The sequence below is a fragment of the Alligator sinensis genome, unplaced genomic scaffold (assembly GCF_000455745.1).
Source record: "Alligator sinensis unplaced genomic scaffold, ASM45574v1 scaffold469_1, whole genome shotgun sequence".
In the NCBI taxonomy this organism is placed as follows: domain Eukaryota; kingdom Metazoa; phylum Chordata; order Crocodylia; family Alligatoridae; genus Alligator; species Alligator sinensis.
In genome coordinates, this window is record NW_005841934.1 from 1,580,506 (window position 1) to 1,598,189 (window position 17,684).

The window sequence follows — 17,684 nt, forward strand, 5'->3', positions numbered from 1 at the left end:
ATTAATGTGCTTTAGTTAATGCACATTAAATCTAGCAACTCCTCTGGGCTCCTAAAAGTGTGCAGAGAGCTGGCACCGACTCCCTGGAAATCCAGTGCATTGCAGCAGACTCAATGAATTGAGACTAATTTGGGAAATGCTCTCCTTCATTTAATTGCGTGTGCTGGAGCACAGAAATGAATGTGCTCCAGCAGACTCTAGCATCAGGTATCAGCATCCCTGCACTGAAAAACGGTGGCAGGGCACTTTGAACTCCAGCTCATTTGATGAGCTGGAGTTCAAAGTACCCCACCACCATTTTTCAGCAGGGGGGATGCTGATACAAGTGATGCTCAGGCACTTTTAATTAGCACAACCCACTAATTAAAGCACCCCCCCACGCCTCTTGGAGCATGAGTAAAAATGCCCTCCATTGTGAAGTACTAATAAAATGAGCATTAGCCTGTCTTAAGGCACACTAACTAAAAAGCACAGGGCATGTCTACATGTGCACTTTAATGCACATTAGCCTATTTTAATTTGCATTAAAGCATCACTTAAAAGAGGGTGCTATGTAGTTAATGTGCAGTATAATAGGCTAATGCACATTAAAGCACACGTGGAGATGCTCCCACTGAGGCATAACTGATACTTTTATTTTCTCCACATTCGTTTGGTGCTGTGGGCTCCTCTGCTGCGTTGTGTCTCTGTTAGGTTAATAAAGTGCCTCTTAATTGCAAAGGGTCTTTCAAGTGGTCCATTTTGCCTTCAGAGACCTCGGGAAGGAAGGAGTGCTACCCACTATGCAGAAGATATTTCTAGTGTGATATGTGAAACCACTGATGACCAATGAGCATTTAAAACTGCTCCTGCAGTCTTGATCAGACAGCACTCTTACTGAAATAACAGCTTTAGCTGCCAAAGAAAGGAAATTGCAACTAATAAAGCTTCGTAGGGGCAGCAAGACGTGTGTAGAAGAGCCTGCATAATTACATACCTGCACACTTCTGCATTTAACATCTTGCCCAGGTTTTCTGCTAGGTGCATTTGTTTTTTCAAAGAAATCACTTAAAGGAACCTTTATGACCCTTGAGAAGGGTTTGGGCAAGCCAGTACTATTGTGGAACATAGAAAAAGCAATAATCCCATAGTGCCCTTCATGCCAAGCAATTGAACAGGTTTGTACCCTCTGCATTTAGTATTGTGTGTCAATAGAATTGCCTTTAATTCACCCAGGTTGCTGCATTTAAACAGTAGGTATAAATTAGCTAATATCACCCAAATTACAGGTGTGCATTGCCACTGCCGTCTGCAGCATCATCACGCTGTTTACCAAGTATGAGAAAGTAATAGTTTCTGTGAGACTGTTACACACTTTATAAATAGAACATATTCTGTAGAACAGGCTTCTTTTCAAACTTACTAAGACACATTTGGAGTAATTGTATTTGCCACGGATGTTCGCGTTCAGTCTTCTGTTTCACCAAAGCCTTCTAAACTTTGCGTTCCACCTCTTATTAGTCACAGTATCTTAAGCACCAACTGAAATGGTCTTTTCCTACTTTCTTTAATAGAACCAGGATTGCATTTGAAGTAAAGCTGCAAAAAACCAGTCGATCAACAGATTTCCGAGTCCCTCAGTCAATATGCACCATGTTTAATGTTATGGTCGATGCCAAAGCTCAGTCAACAAAGCTTTGCAGTATGGAAATGGGCCAAGAGGTAAAAACGTAGATTATTCTTGGTTTTTATGTAAACTAGAGACAATGTCATGAATTTTCCCATCTATTGTTCTGCTAGTTTCAGAAACTTTCTAACAGTTGTGGACCTCGTTTTTTGCACAGAGTAAGCAGATGAATATTCAGGGTCTCTCCGTCAAATCAGTCTAATGAATATGGGCGTTCAGAATTCCAGTCACTTGCAAGTGATTGTTGGCAAGGATTGTGGTGTGCATAAGGTACCTTTAAAGCCTGCTAATGCATGATGACTGTGTTTATTGAGTCATTAAGTTCACCTTGGAGCCAGATGTATGTTTGCCCAAACGCTAACTGTTTACATGTAGTCAACAGATTTCCAATATAAGACTCTTTTGTATAGAAAACATTAGGAAAAGAAAAGCACTAAGTTGCTTATTTTTTTTTTAAAAAGACAACTTCCAAAAATATATCCAAATTCCACCCATTTTGACTTCCTTGTATATTGGCTGAAATCAAGATGTTGTATGATCCTAATTTACCAGGTTTTGAATGGCTCAACTTTTAAAAAAAACAATCCAATTCTAATCACTTGTTGATTGTTTTTTGCTTTTAAAAGACATTGTTTCAGCTTGAAATTTCCATAAATTTATAGATGAATTAAAAAGGCATGCTAAATTGGGTTAGATGAAATGCATCTCCACGTTCATGTCACTCCAAAGGCGAGAAGCCAAGTTAAATATTCATATGCCAGTTTAGAATCAATTGAGGAAAAATCGTTTGCATCTCCTCTCTGGTTGCCAGTTGCCTAGATGAGCTCTTCCAGTGCAACTTCACGTGGTTGGAATGTATAATACATCATTGCAAACTGCTTGTTCCTTCTAGTTATTTACCTCTTCCTGCTACTCTTGAAGGGCCTTATCCAAAGCCTGCTGGACTCAGTGGGTGTCTTAGCACTGCATCAGCAGGCCTTGGACTGGGCCCACTCTTCTTTTATTTTTTGTGGGCTTTCAGTTGTAGCATTTCATTTGTGATGGTCTTGTTGATAAGAAAGGTTTTGAGATGCTTATGGTTGAGTTTCCTCCTTGTCCACCAGTCCAACTTAGGACACGTACTAACGGGACCCTTGTTGGTCCAATACTTGTTGGTAGAATTACCACATTTCCTCCTGCCTCTGTTTCTTCTCCTTGCCTGCCCTGATTCCCAGTTCTCTGCTCCCACAATATCCATGCTAGCACCTTCCCGACAGGCCGGAGGGGTAAGAGTTGCAATACAAATCCAGGAAGAGCACACACCAACTGATGAAGCTTCCTTAGCCTGACGAAGGGTTTTTGAACCCGAAAGCTTGCTTAATAACTATTCTCCAACCATTTGGGTTGGTCTAATAAAAGATATCAAATTCACCCAAGGAACTTGTCTGCAATACAAATCATGCATTTACCTTTAGGGATATAGGTTGTAGCCATGTTGGTCTAAGGACGCAGGCAGACAAGGTTCTTTGGGTCAATCTAATATCTCTTATTAGACCAACTCAAATAGCTGGAAACAATTTTTCTTTGCAAGCTTTTGGGTACAAACGCCCTTCTTCAGGCTGAGGAAGCAACTGCTCTGCTTGACGAAGGGTGTTTGTGCCCGAAAGCTTGCAAAGAAGAATTTTTTCCAACTATTTGAGTTGGTCTAATACAAGATATCGCATTCACCTTTATGAATTCAGTTAGCAAGGCTCCTGAGGAAGACATATTTCAGAGATCAAACCAACTCCAACAGCCCCTAGGATATTACAGGAGTAGTTAGTTGTATTAGTAAGAATTACGAAGGAATATTCAGTCTATAGCATGAGACTCTTCTAACATTAATTGAATGTGGACATAATGTGGGTAAGCCCAGTGTACCCATCCGTTCTAACCAACAGCAGCCATTACTGGCGTTCCCTTGGCGAGTCACGTGTCCGTTGTAGCAAATATACTGTTGAGATTATCAAGCTCATCTCCCATCTGTCTAAGGTCTCCAGAAAGCAAAAGCCTACACTCAGTTTACTTGGCCACTCACCTACTATCCATCCTGAATCCCATGAAATCTGTCTGTGCTTCTTTCAGAAGGCATTTGGTATAGCAGCACAGAAATAATGCAACTGTTATGCAAAGCAGCAGTTGCTGTGGGATGATGATTTTAACAAATAGCTGAACTAATAGACCTGTAAATCAGATGTAAATTATCAGTGCATAAGTCATTGTTTAGGGCTGCAAAACTTCATGTGCCCACCTTTTTCTTTTCTTCTTTTTCATGAATATTCTGCTCTCCGCTTTCGTTGCTCGCACCACCTCTCTTTTGTCAACTGCCAGCTCCTGAAGGTGTACAAAGCTCTGTATTGAGATCATTTTGCTTGACCCAAAAAAGGGGCTGAAACATGCACACCCATCCACGCACACAGATGCACACCCACAATTGTTGTCCCCAGAAATAACTGGAGTAACAGTCCTCAGTAAGCTGCTACTCCAACTCTTCTATTTCAGCTCTAAACCCAAATTAGAAATGCAAATAGATTACAAACCAAGTTTTGATTTTCCTTATAATTTGTCCACTCTGGGTGAAATGGGCATAGAAAGCCTTTATACCATTCAAGGCTCACTTGTTATCCTGCAAACACAGCGTTGAGTGGGACCCCTGCGCTAGGGTGGGATTTTTGTCCGTAAATCATTTGCGAGCATCCCCCAGGCTCAAATAGGCGCATAAGCCCTGCTCGCCCAACAGTGGATAAGTGAGTTTGTGAACGTTGGGACCCGCTTGGCAGACACTTCACAAGCAGAAAAAAGGCTACAGGTGTAAGATACACTGTGTGTGTGTCACAGCTTGCCCAGCTCCAGCCACCGCAGATATTTGTTTTAAAAATAAAAAAGCAATACTTCTTCATCAGAGTGAAAGCTGCCCAGTGGTTGAGAGAGAGACTCTTCTGATGTATCATTGAGCCTCACTTATATCACTTTTTCCCCCAAAAGCCTCTTTTAAGGCTACCTTACCTTGTGTCCATATGTCTTTAACACACATGTGACCCATAAGATGCAGTTTAAGAGCAATATTACTCTCCTAAATACATTCCCGTCACTTCATTCCCACGTCCTTATAGCTGAAAGCAGCTGTTCAAGCATTTGGTAAACACGCTTTACCATTTCAAATATTTATTTTTCCGCTGCATTTTAATACATCAGTGGGTATAAATTTATGTATTAAATGTTTCTCAGTTGGTCTATGATGTTTTTATTTAATATCCAAGGTCAGATGGTCCTTTCAGAAATGCAGCGCACACACAATCTGTTATATGACAAGGCAAAATATGCACCACATAAAGTCAAGTGGAATAATTTTAGCGGAGGAATTGTGAGTTGTAATAATTCAGCTACTAACAAATCGTGATTCTCTCCAAAGTTTTTATTAAATCAAACAAAGCAGGGCTAATGTTTGACCTCTAACAACAGGCCTCATAAGAAATAGAAGAACTAAAAGAAACCCAGAACTATGAACTGGACCCAGGCAAAAAATGCATGTCATCGGGCAATCGTTTGTGCCAGATTCATAATGCAGCCGTAATTTCCTCGTGGGGTGATTATAATGAGGCTGCGTGTCAAATGGATTTCATCTCCATTGTCAGGGCTGGACCCCCAGTAGGCAAAGAACAGCAGAGGTGTGCTGCAATATTACACACAAAATTAAGCCGATGACATTTGGCGTTTCACCGGTGCTGGAGCCCGTTGGAAAAGAGCCCTTTGTCACAGGTTTATTGGAAGCTTCTTTGCATCGCAGAAAGCCCAGACTTCAGCTGCTCTGCAGCTGCGGCATGCCTTGCAATCAGTGCAGAGCCGCTCTGAATCCAGCTGGCCCACTGGGGAGGATCAGCCGGTACAGAGGGATCACCCGGTGGCCCCTACCTGCACCCCTGCCAAGGGCCAGGTCCTCGGTGCTCCCAAGGTGCCGTAACGGCCCCGGGGAGACGCCGGCTGTCAGAGCGGCAGCAGGAGCAGAGAAGCACCGCTTTGGCTTCATGCCACTGTTGCTTTGAAAGGACCATCTGAGTTTGGTCCTGGTTTCAGCAGAGCTTCGCTCACTTGACACCGATCTGAATTTGCCCTCGCGTTTTCAACCTCCACCATGGGGGAGCAGCCCCCGGGGACCCTCTTGAAGAGCAAAGCCAGAGCAGATGCTTTGCTGTAGAGGCCTGAGTGTTTTCTCCCTCCGCAGGGCTGCATTTATTGCTGCCGCTGCTCTTCTGATTTGCTTTGTAAACAAGCTTTTAATTGTGAAGATATTTGTCAATACGTTTCACGCTGTATTATTTGACACGCACCTAGCCATTCTCCGAGTTAAATCCCATAATTTATCCCATGAAAATGAACAGTTAGCAACAAACTCCACCTGCCCCGTCTCCAGCTACCCAAACCCCTTGATTAAAACAACATGCTAATGAGGCGCATTAAGCAGGTCTTTGGGGCTCATAGGCAAAACCTGAAACCCAGTTGGGGGAACTTTAAAGTGACCCCCACAGGAGCGAGGGCACGGTAGGCCCATGAGCTCCGGTGCCCACCTCACCGCCCTGAGTTTGCACTTACCTGTCTCGCCCCTAGGTTTTGTTGCACCTTGGAGTCAGGCTGAGCATTGCATGCCTGCTGCTTTCAACGTCAGCCCCATTATACAGCTCCACGAGGTGGCGTGGCATACGTTGTTGTTCTGTGTTGTTCTGCGGGTAGCAATCCCCTCCTCCGGGACACTTCTGCTACCACATGCAGAAAGCGCTCGCTGCACTACAACCTTCATCTGCCGGCGTACCACTCCTGTCGGCATTGCACCGGGCCCACCACCCACCTACCCACCCACGCGGCTGAGCGGTAGAGAGGTCTTGCATGAGAAGCACATGGTAGGAAGTCTCCTACAGCTCGTAGATAAACCTTCCCTGCAGGAGGAAAGCTGCTGTGGAAGTAGACTCGCACAGAGGCACATACATCCATAATACCAAGGAGTAGCACTGGTTTCGCCCTTTCCAGTACATCAGAGGAGGGCACATCTTAGCTTCTCCCCACAGCCCAGATAACCTCTGCTGCCTCCACTCCTCTGTTGATTTGCCTGTTGGAGGGACGCAGTTTGGGAGGCTGGAAGCTGCTTCATTTGACCCACCTCCCTAATCAATGAGCTTGTGTCCACTCTTTCGTTCAGGCCCCTTGTGTTGAAACTCCCCATGCACCTGCCCTGCCATTGGCTTGGATGTATTTTACCTTCCTTTTTCCACGTGCAGTGAAATCAAGTCCTTGTTCCTTCTCATAAGAGACTTCCAGTACAGATTCTGTATCAAATCACTTCCTCCTTCCCAGCTTTCTCCCTCGCTGGTCTTGCAGTGAAAGTGGGGCTTGCTTGTGTTTCATTTTCCGTTGCTTACTGTTTCCGCGCCTGCTGCTGTTCCTTCTGTGGCCCCAGTTGAAAGGTCCCTTTTCTTATTTTGGAAGGTTTTGTTTTATTTATTGTTTACTTTCATATGCTTTTTTTTCCTGTCTTCTGCATGTTCCTCTTTATTTCTGTCCCCAATCATCTGAAAGTTTGCTAAGGAGTGGGTAAGTGTGTCCAAAACTTTTTTTTCTTTTTCCCAAGTTTCAGTTATAATGTGTTAGGGTTTTATTGAAAAGGAAATCACACGGCGGGTCAGACTGATAGAAGGGCCTTGTACACACTGGGTGCATCTGCACGTGCAATTAAAGCTATTTGGCTTCACTGCATAGTAAATTTACTCCCTGCTCATGCAAGGAGTAAATTTGCTACACAGTAGACTAATTTACTGTGCAGTAAGCATCTGCATGTGTAGACAGTGACACTTTACTGCACAGTAGACATCTACTGAGTAGTAAAGTGTCACTGTCTACACATGCAGATGCATACTGTGCAGTAAAGTGTCTCTTGTAGACGCAGTCACTGGGAAGCCAGTGCCTTACACTTTTAATTGTCCTTGCACTCTTTGTTCCAAAAGTATGATTTGTATGTGAAGCATATTTGGTTCTTTCAGTGTTACTTGGTGTTAGCATTTTAAAACAACAGTGACATGAAGAAAGGGTAAGGTGACAGTGACTAAGATCAATCCTTGCTGTGGCTTATTTAAAAATCAGATGTTTCATGTTGGAAAACAGTCATATTAAATATTTTTCTCAATTCATTCAAAATAGAAATGGACTTATTGGTTCTTATTACTTAAATCCTCTAAATGAAGTAGGTCTTTATAAATTAGCAGAAAATTATTCCAGCTTTTGGTATAGCCGTATGACTTTGGATGGGGATTGTGGCAGAGTTCAGAAGCTGAGCAAGATTTGGTATAGTCAGCAACTGGATGGGAGACCACGTGGAAAGCCCACAGGTGCATTGGAGCACTTTCCTGTGAGCCGACGCAGACCCGATGCCCCTGGATGGTATTAGCAGCAGAGGGCACTGTGCTGCTGGAGATGCTGCCTTTGCCTGCCACAAAAGGCCAAGACTGATTTCTTTATGCTTGTAAAAGCCTCCCTTCAGCAGAGCATTTAAACATGTCCTTAATTTTCAGCGTGTGCTTCAGTCCCCCTGAACTTAAGGCCAAACACATACTAACATGCTTGGCCGGCGGGGAGCCTGAATAGCCCTGTAGCACGTTTTTTTGCAAGTGCAGGAATGTGATGTGAGATGTCCAGCATAGCTCCTAGCAATTGTGGTGCAGAAGGTATTTGTCACATCCTCTCCGAAGCGACTAGAGAGCTGTCCTGTGCCCTGCGAGAGAGTTGCCTCCTTTTGCTGGCGGCAGCTGCATTTCTACAGTCCGTTAAATGATTTTTGTAGAAACGTACTTACTGAATGTTTGCAAGCCATTGCGTCAAGGAATTTGCAGGCCTGAGAAAGGAATATGCAGGCACTAAGTATTGTGGTCGCTATTACATCCAGTATAGGAGGGCTATGGTTTCCCTTCTGCCCCATGCATTTGGCTCTCATTATTGCAAACAGAGGGGCTGTCTGTGCTATGCAAAGCACTGTCAGCTTCTCCTGAATTCAAAGTCCTGCATAAATATAAGTAATTACTGTCCACATCAGCAGAGGCCTGGGAAATAAACTGCCAAATTCTTAGCTGATACTATTACAAATCCTGTTTTACCAAAAGAAGAGGCTTATAATCACAGTGCCATCACTTGCGATCAATGCTAATATTTACCTCCGCCTTTTCTTTTATTTTTCCTTAGCACCAGTACCATTCAAAAATAGATGAACTAATTGAGGAAACCGTCAAAGAAATGATAACACTCTTAGTGGCAAAGGTAACCTTCAGCTTCAGGTGGAATGATTCACTGTTAACATCGCTTTTTTTTTATACATGTATTTCCATTAAAATGTGACACATTAAGAAGTTGAATTGGCTTGTTGTTTCTCACAGGCAAGCTTGTACATCACTCAACCCTTTCAAGATGATTCTTTTGATGATTAGGAGCTGCATATGAGATGCAATATACTGCTGGCAGATTGGGCCCATTCTTTTTTTTCCTTTAAGGAAGCATCTGTGTTATTTGCGTGCACCATTTTGCGTACACAAATGCCCACGTTCACACACCCAAGCTGCCCTCAGTAGGTGGCACTGTTCAGTCCTGATGGAAGGGTTTCCCCCTGCACAAGCCATGTGGGCATCTGTCACATTTGCACACCCAACGCAGGGGAAAAGTCGCGCTCGCAAACCGGCGTGCTCCAGCTCAAAGCCAACGTGAGGGATTTTTAACAAGCGTTCTGGTCCCAGGGAGCATATTCTGAAATGTCACGGCTGATTTTTGGAAGTTGGTTTTTCTCTGGAGAGTTAGCTGGTATTTCTGATGTTCAAATGTAGGTGTGCTCGTGTCTAGGTGCCGAGATCGGGTTGGTGAGAAGTGCCAGGATGAGTGTAGAGGGCATAGCCAGAGTGCCTTTCCTTTAGTTTTGGCTAGCTGAGAACAAGCCTTCACTGATTCAATGGGGGGACGGTTAAACATAGCTTGCCGGCATATGCCCGTCGGAGTCATCTGCAAGACTAACCAGCTGGCTGCCTCCTTGATACTTCTCCCTGGGAACGCGAGCCATCTGACTTCCCCTGCTAAGAGACAGTGCTCCTGGGACCCACAAGCTTTCCACCATCTCCCGTGGGGTGAAGCAACCAGTATCACCAGTTAGCACTGAAGGGAAAACTCATGCCCAATCAGTTAAGTGACCTCGAGAAAATGTGCCCTAATTAGTTTATTGCAGACATCCTTCCTGACCTTGCATGGAGGTTCTCAGTTGGTTGCAGCCTGGGTGCGCTGCCGCTCCCATCGATGCAGCTGTAAAACTGGGCTGGAGCTCGCCCCGACTCTCGCCCCATCGTGGACGACCAAGATGTGATTGCGGTGTTTTTCTTCCTTGCAGTTCGTCACCATTCTGGAAGGAGTCCTGGCCAAGCTGTCCAGATACGATGAAGGGACTTTGTTTTCCTCTTTCCTGTCGTTTACTGTAAGTAGAGAAAATCCGTTCCCTTTTCCTTGGCCAACTTTCCCTTGTTAAACCTTGCAAGTCCTGAAAGAGATGCTAGCCCCGTCCTCCTGTGCTGTCTTAGCACTGCAAGTGCTCCGGAGATAAACAACCAACCTGCCTTAAACAACCTGCTGCCAGGAAATATCCCTTGGATCTGGCTCACGGTGCTGGAATGGAGTCTAAAGTTTCTAGGCATAGAAACGTATGGGGGGAGAGAGCAAATTATCCTGTTTTTCTAATAATTGCACAAAAAGGCCAGTTTGCGACAGTCCCCTGAAAATGGACCCCACTGAATTTTCAAGGATATCTATGTGCATGTTCGAACCCTCTCGCTCATTTGGGCTCAAAACTGGGTACTTCGACTCATCAGCAGGATTTTTTTTTTTTTTTTTTTTTTTTTTTTTTTTTGCATCTCTCTGCCTGAATAATTGTGAGTGCACGTCCTGGAAACTTAAATGTGTGCAGAGCAATGTTCTGCGCCTTGCTCTGAATAGCTGTGGCACCGTAGGTGAGATTGTTACCAGTGCACGTGGTGGGCAGGCAGAGAAGGTCATTCTGTTTGTTGGACAAATGTCTTGCTAGGATGGCTTAGACAAGGGTGGCCCTGCTTTGAGCTGGGGCATGCAGCAGATGGAGAGGAGAGGTCCCCGTGTCGTGTTCGCTAGCACTGTAATGGAGAGTGCACAGAAGGAGTTGTGCGCAGTGCACTTCTGCATTAAAAGTGGTCCAGTGCCTTGCAGGGAAACTGTGGTAATGGTCTGAATTGCACAAAGGAGGAAGAATTCATCCAGCTTCTCCTTTCCTGGGCTGCAGGAGATGGTTCAGGTTTGGATGTCGTGTCTCGGTCCCAGCCCCCCTCCGCTTGCCTTCTTCCGGGTCGAGTTTGTGACAGCTTCGTGCCAAGGAGGACAGCATGCAGCTCTCCCCACCTCCGTCTCTGGCTCCCCTGCCATTACGAGACCATGCAGTGCTGTGGCTGCAAAGACATACGGCTGCTTGCCCACTGGCTGTGGCCTACACGCTCGGTGTGCCTGTTTTCCTCCGTTCCCTTACCCCACGTGTTATCCCCGCCACCTCCTCCCGAATCCCCAGCACTAAAGCTGAGGGTGGTGCTTCGCCCTTAGATCCTCTCTTGAGCAGAAGAGGGCTGGAGGGCAGAGGCTGGCTGCCTTCCTGCCAGTTAGCGTACCGTCGGGAAGAGGATGTGTGCGCTCGTGTGCTAGCACCAGAGGATGTGGGGGCGGCAGCTTTTCAGGCATCGGAAGTGCCAGCATCAGCCCGGGAAGACGGCGCGCTGTGCGGTTCTTCCTCCGGTGCGAGCCAAGCTGTTCCTCGGTGGTGGCCGCGCACCGTGCTCCACATCGTGGTTTTTGCACCGAGGGCCAGGGCTTGGGCTGCTCCCTTCCACGCTGGGACACGCACATCCCTATGTCTGCACGTGGATTGTGGAGGACAGGGGAAGGCCCTGGGGTTGTGGCCAAGCAGCTGCAAATTTTTTAAGCTTTGGGGTAATGGCAGGGTGGGGGCAGCCTTCATAGCTGCTGCTCCAAGGGGGTCGAGCCCCAGATCATCTTACCCCCAGCCTAGCTTAACCCACCCACTTGAAAACAAAGCTCATGGCAAGTGGATGCATGTGGAAACCACTAAACCTCATGCTCTGGCCAGGAGCTGATGGCAGTGGCTGGGGTGGAGTTGGCTGCACTTGCCAGAAAGCCCCGGGGCCAAGCAGAAGCCACCAGCCTGGGAGAGAGGAGGTGCCACCTGGGCTGGTTTGGGCTCTCATTGAGGACGGTGCTCTGACTGATGTGGCATCCTGAGGAGGCTGGCTTCCCTGGTCCGGGGTTTGGAAAGTGGGGAAGCACCGTCTTGAAACTCCAAACCCTGGGCCAGGGAGAAGCAAAGCGGGGAAGCACTGTTTTGAAACTGCTTCTCCTTCTCCTCCGGACATATCAACACCCAGCGTGCCCGGCTCTGCAGAGCACCGAGCACTCCCGCACGCTGACGCTTCTCTGCTTCCATCGTGGGGGAAAGGCAGACCTGAGCTGTATCCTCGAAGGCAGGGGACAGGCCAGGGTCTTCCCTTTGCCCTCTAATGGCAATAAATACTTCCACGTGGAGGTCACCAGGTCCCCCCGCCCCTGTGGCAGGCTGCTCAGAGAGTCTCGCTGAGCCATACAGCTTCCCGGGGGGGTAGTCGTGCGGTTTTTCTGTGTTTAGCATTTGCAGTGATAAATAGAGAAACTCTCCCTCGTTACAGAACGGTTGCACCACCTCCCACGTTTTCCCTGTCTGAACAAATAAAGCACAGTGTTATGGTCCAAGCCATTTAATTCTGAAGCACTAATCTTCCCACCCCCTTCTCCTGACTCCTTTCATCGCATGCTTTCCAGGCTCTGGAAAAATGACATGTAGTTGGGGGTCTTGTGACAGACAATTTTATCACCTAGTAGGAAATCCTCATTTTCAGTTCCTGCCTTGAAATTCAAGATAAAATTAATGCATCTGTTGCCCTAATAAAGTTCTCACTAGCCACTTCATTATAAAGCACTTCCAAATGAAAATACCCTTCTAAATGTGACTATATACACTTATGCATCTATATATACACACAGATAGATAGATAGATAGATAGGTTCATCTATCTATCTATCTATCTATCTATCTATCTATCTATCTCAGTAACGGCAGTCCAGTGATAAGATGGGCATCTGTCTCTGAAGGACCACTGAGTCACAAAAAATGCCAGCTGCTCAGGTTTTTATTTAATGGAGATGGCCCCTCTCTTTGAACAGCAAAGAACTGCATCTACTTTAATTAAAACTGGAGCAGGAATATCACCCCAGGGAGAGATGCAAAAGATCTTATTTTTGTTCTGCACAATTTTTTTTTATGGTAAACTGAGATATTTCATGGAAAAGTCTCATAATTTGTGAAAAACTGCAGCCTAGCAAAAATCACACAACATCCGGCAGTTTGGAAATTTCACTGAATGTAGCCAAATCTTACTTTAAGGAAAAACAAGTAATTATTCATATTGCTTTTAGGAAAAGAAAGAAAGAAAGAAAGAAAAAAAGGAAAAGCAGCTTAGTTTTTGTGGGTGGAGAAAGGGGACTGCAGAAAGTAGGCTGAAGTATTGTCGTTGCCGCTTTCCTTAATGCAGGGGGCTGCCCCATTGGGTCTGGTGGTAGCCTACGACTTGGAGGACCTGAGTTCAAATCCCTGGTCCTCTGTAGACCTCCTGGGAGTGCAAACTGCTCCCTTGCCCCCCAAGTGAGTGGCAAAGCTTCAGTTGCCTCCTGGGCTGCCAAGGGAAAGCACAAGTCAGTCACATCTCTGCAGATGATGTTCAAGGACTGAAAACTTGACCTGTCGTTTTTGGCGCGTCCCTGATCAAGGGTGACGGCCTGCACTAGCACGGGATCAAGCTCCTCAGTTCCCCTTCTATAAAATGGGAACATCCTCCCTTCCCTCACCCATAAGGGTGCTGTGAGGATCGCTTGCCAGGAAGATTGTGAGGTGCGAAAGGAGAGCCTTATGCACACCTCAAGCACAGAGAGGTTTATTTTTGCATGACCTCTCTTTAAGTTTGCTGGCATGGACTTTAAGCATGTTTCGGTCCTTCCTCCTGTTCGAAGGCCGGAGCGGTCCCCTCCTCTGACCTCCCGTTTGACACGGACCCTTGCACCACCGTTCTGGTATCGAGCCCACATAAATGTGCTGCTCAGCCAGATGTTTCACATTGCTCTTGAAGCCTCTGGGTGTATAGATAGGTGATGAGGCTGTCATGCCCCCACTGAGATCCTTGCATTCATGTCTCCCTCGATCCAGACCCCCTCAAGTCCCAAGAGTGTCTACCAGTCCCCCGCTGTCTTTCACTCCAGTTCAGGGGCCTTATTGCTGGAAACACTCAAAATATGAACCTCAGCCATTACCACCAGTCTGTAATTTAAAAAAAATTTTTTTTTGCATTGCCTCATTGTGCTTAATTATTCACCCCCACACATGCAGCATACGAGCACATCCACCCACTCTCACATTCTGTCTCACACATACATTCATCCTCTCATTCGGGACACATAATTTATTCATCCTGAGATGCAATTGTGAGCGTGTTATATTTAGGCTGCTTTAATGGTAGCTTTAGAAATATTTAAAAGCAGGTGAGCTTTTTACACCCAAACAAAGATGGCGAGCTGCGCGTCTCCTAATTAGAAAGCAGAAGCCACGTGGAAGCGCTTCGCCACGAGCCTTATGCTGCTGTTGTAAAGAGGTCTCCCTGCCCACCTGGAAACGGCCCAGTTTGGAAAGGCGAACCTGAAACTCCCATCCCAGGTGCAGCTAACAGCTGTCCTTACGTGGTCTGCCCAGGGAGGAAGTGCCTTGGGTCTGACAGCTGGAGAATCGGGGACCCAAACCGCCCCCAAATATTGTCAGTCCACGTGATCCTGAACCCTTTGCGTCTGTCAAGGCTGCCCTTGGTTATAAAGCGGAGGCCTCTGCAGTCTGTAAGCTTGGGGATGAGCTTCTCATTCCTCCCAGTGCCATGTCCAAAGGTAATCTCACTACCAGAGCCCTTCTCCAGCAACCAAACCAGAGTGGAAGAGCACCAGTGCCCCCTCTCAGCAGCTTGGGAGCCTTGCAAAAAGGCCAGCCCTGCCATCTGTTCACAGTGCTAGGGCAAAACTGCAGAGTAAAAGATGGCAAAGGTCCTGCTGACAGAGCAAGCCAGCTCAGCTGAGGATAAACCCTACTGAGTGAGCTGGGACCCTGGCTGGGAGCCGTGCCGCTGGAGCAGCTCTGGGCATGTACCGGACAGGTGGATAGTGGAGAGCCTTTAGGTACTGTAGTAGCTGTACATCCGCTTTTGTCTAAAGTGTCTTCTCTCTTCTTTTTTTCCCCACCCCTTTCCAGGTGAAGGCAGCTTCCAAATACGTGGACGTACCCGTAAGCACAATTTAAGCATTGCTTTCTGTCGGAACAATTTGCCTTGTGTTTTGGTTGAATGCATATCTGTCCATCATGGCTGAATAAATACTAATAGCTCTCCGTCATGGGTAGTCAGCCAGGGTTGGACCCAGGTATGCCTACACAGATCATTGGAGGCCGCCTTGAGGTCACCCTGCAGACCATCCCTCCAGCCAGGTATAGTGGGCGCCTTTAAGCCCAACTCCCACCGAGCCGGGAAAGTTTGCTAAACTTTGGGTAAGGGGCAACCTCATCCCACTCACCTCCTATCCTGTGTTTGGAAGCTACCACATCATGCAAGCCTTGAACAGAAGAAGTCCACCACCAGCAATCCTGCCGTCCTGTTCTCCTGACGTCCAGCCCTTCTGCATGCACATCTCCCTCTCCTGCCTAAGTTGAGCCCAGAAGGAGAGACGAGTAGTTCACAGACAGAGTCCTAGAAAGGCTGCAGACGAAGGAGACCTCTTAGTAGTAGGCTCAAGAAATAAGAAGCACAGTCTGGATGGGTTTCATGTGCCCCCCCCCCCCCCCCCACTATGTGGGTTTGGGGAAAAAAAAACCCCCCCCCCCAATGTATGGCATTGATGGAAAAGAACAGCTCATAGCACAAGGGTAGCCTCAAAGTCAGCCCTAAATATCTGTGTAGACATACCCCTCAGGGTTAAGAGCATAGTAGTCTAACACTGGGGGTAAAAGGGAATTATCTTCATTAGCGGATGTCCATGATAAGTGTTTCTTCTCCTGCAGAGACCTGCAAGGTAGGCACGGATACTTAACCAATGGGCTGTTCATGGGGTTGAGTGGGTCTCCTATGTACCTAGGGGGCTTTGATCCCTGTGGAAAATTAATAACAGTCCCTCCTATAATTGTTTTTCATTGGCACCTTCGAGTATAACACAGCGTCATCTGGAAAAGTCCAGACTGTGCCCAAACGGCACCAGTACATGCCTAATTTATTTTATTTTTATTCTTCTAATTGTTGCTGTACTTTACTCTTTCAGAAAGCGACTTTCATTTTAACTGTAGGGACAAGGTGGTGAGTGCTGTATACTTGTCAAAGAGTTTTGATGAAAAGACAAAAATAACCATGTTTTTCATCTTTGCAGTCGTTAAAGGGAAACTGTACCTCAGTTCCTCTAATTAGAGCTTGACTCATAAGGATGAGGGCCCTTCAGGTCCTTAGACAAAGCACTTAGGATGCCACAAATTTACATTTAAATTGAGTTTAAGTGCAGTATATGAATGTTGGCTGGAGTAAGGGATTACAACCGATAAACCAGGGTAGGTATGCAGGCAGATTCTGAGGACATCTAAATAAAAAAATGAGCAGACTGAAATATCCCAGTTCAAATTTTGCCCGTCAGACCACTGCAGACCCCACTGGAGCTGATGGGATAGACACGTGACGCCAGAGGTCTCCCAAGGCTTTCAGAGCCAGGACTTGGGGAGGTCCAATTTAGGACCCGGTTTTCTTGGCGTCTAGACTCCTCACTCTATAGCGGAGGCCTCTAATTGCCTCTAATTTCCTGAAGCCCGGAGTAAATTACTTCGAGCCTATGGGCCTGATCCCTGGTGAAACCCTATTCACTTCGGTGGAAGCAGTGCTCATTTACGCCTGTTTGGGTGGGAGCTTCTTCTCACCCCGTACGATCCCCCGCACTTCGCTGGGGCCGGGCTCAGCGCGTCCTCGGCGGTGAACCAGCGAAGCGTCAAGAAAAGCACGTTTGCCTATGGGCTCCCTCTCTAGAGGAAAGGGGCGATGTCCTGCTCTTGAACGGGCGACCACTGCATAAGTCCCCGTTCCAGAGACAGGATTGTTTTGCATCAGAAAATTGCAACTCTTTTAGTGCCACCTTGAAACGGGCACAATCGGTTTCCTGAAAATTGCCTGAAAGTCTAACGCTTGACTATTGCCACGTTTGTGTTGTCCTCATTGTTTTTCAAATTAATACCTTGTCATTGTTTCAGTAGGTGTTAAGAAATGTTACTAGCATCCCAAGGGCCAAGCACCGGCCTTTTGCTTGATAATTGTTTGCTTTGTATTAAAAAAAGCTCCCTTCCTACTGCTTTCCAAACTGTCCTCATTTTCACCCTGGAAATTACACAGAAGTGTTAACTAACTTCAATTTGCAGCGGCTGACAATCACGTCTTGTAGAGAAACGATACTTTGTGATCTGAGGTAAATCACAGTAATGAAAACTAATGACACTAGTTATTAACAAACTTACAATGTGCCATGGAAATTTTAGATTTTGTGGCAGCTCTTGTAATGACTCATGTTGTAGTATTTTAATGGGTTTCCTTTGAGATAACTTTGATTTCAGCATATCAAGCAGTGTGAACTCAAGGGGTTGTATAGTGTATTTTCCTCTGTCTACTACAGTAAGCTGAGAAAATAGCAACACGATCACCATCTTCCGCAAATGTAACGCTCAGGTTTAAAAAGCAGTGAGTATATATAGAGATATAAACCAGCACAACTATAGATAAAGGCATCCGAGAAAGTTAGCACTGATACAGACATT

General features: G+C 46.2%; 2 protein-coding genes across 10 annotated transcripts in view; one reads left to right on the forward strand and one right to left on the reverse strand.

The window, feature by feature from the left end:
- Nucleotides 1-17,684, forward strand: part of CADPS (calcium dependent secretion activator) — a 244,038-nt gene that overhangs the window by 201,237 nt on the left and 25,117 nt on the right. For all 6 annotated transcript variants that reach the window (XM_014518002.2, XM_025199035.1, XM_025199031.1 and 3 more), the window contains 4 exons: nucleotides 1,554-1,701; nucleotides 8,906-8,980; nucleotides 10,089-10,172; nucleotides 15,105-15,137. In XM_014518002.2, the coding sequence (XP_014373488.2) occupies nucleotides 1,554-1,701; nucleotides 8,906-8,980; nucleotides 10,089-10,172; nucleotides 15,105-15,137 (340 nt within the window). The remainder of the gene's footprint in view (nucleotides 1-1,553; nucleotides 1,702-8,905; nucleotides 8,981-10,088; nucleotides 10,173-15,104; nucleotides 15,138-17,684) is intronic.
- CUNH3orf14 (chromosome unknown C3orf14 homolog) overlaps nucleotides 1-17,684 on the reverse strand; it is a 76,889-nt gene that overhangs the window by 2,513 nt on the left and 56,692 nt on the right. The gene's annotated exons all lie outside the window — the stretch shown is intronic.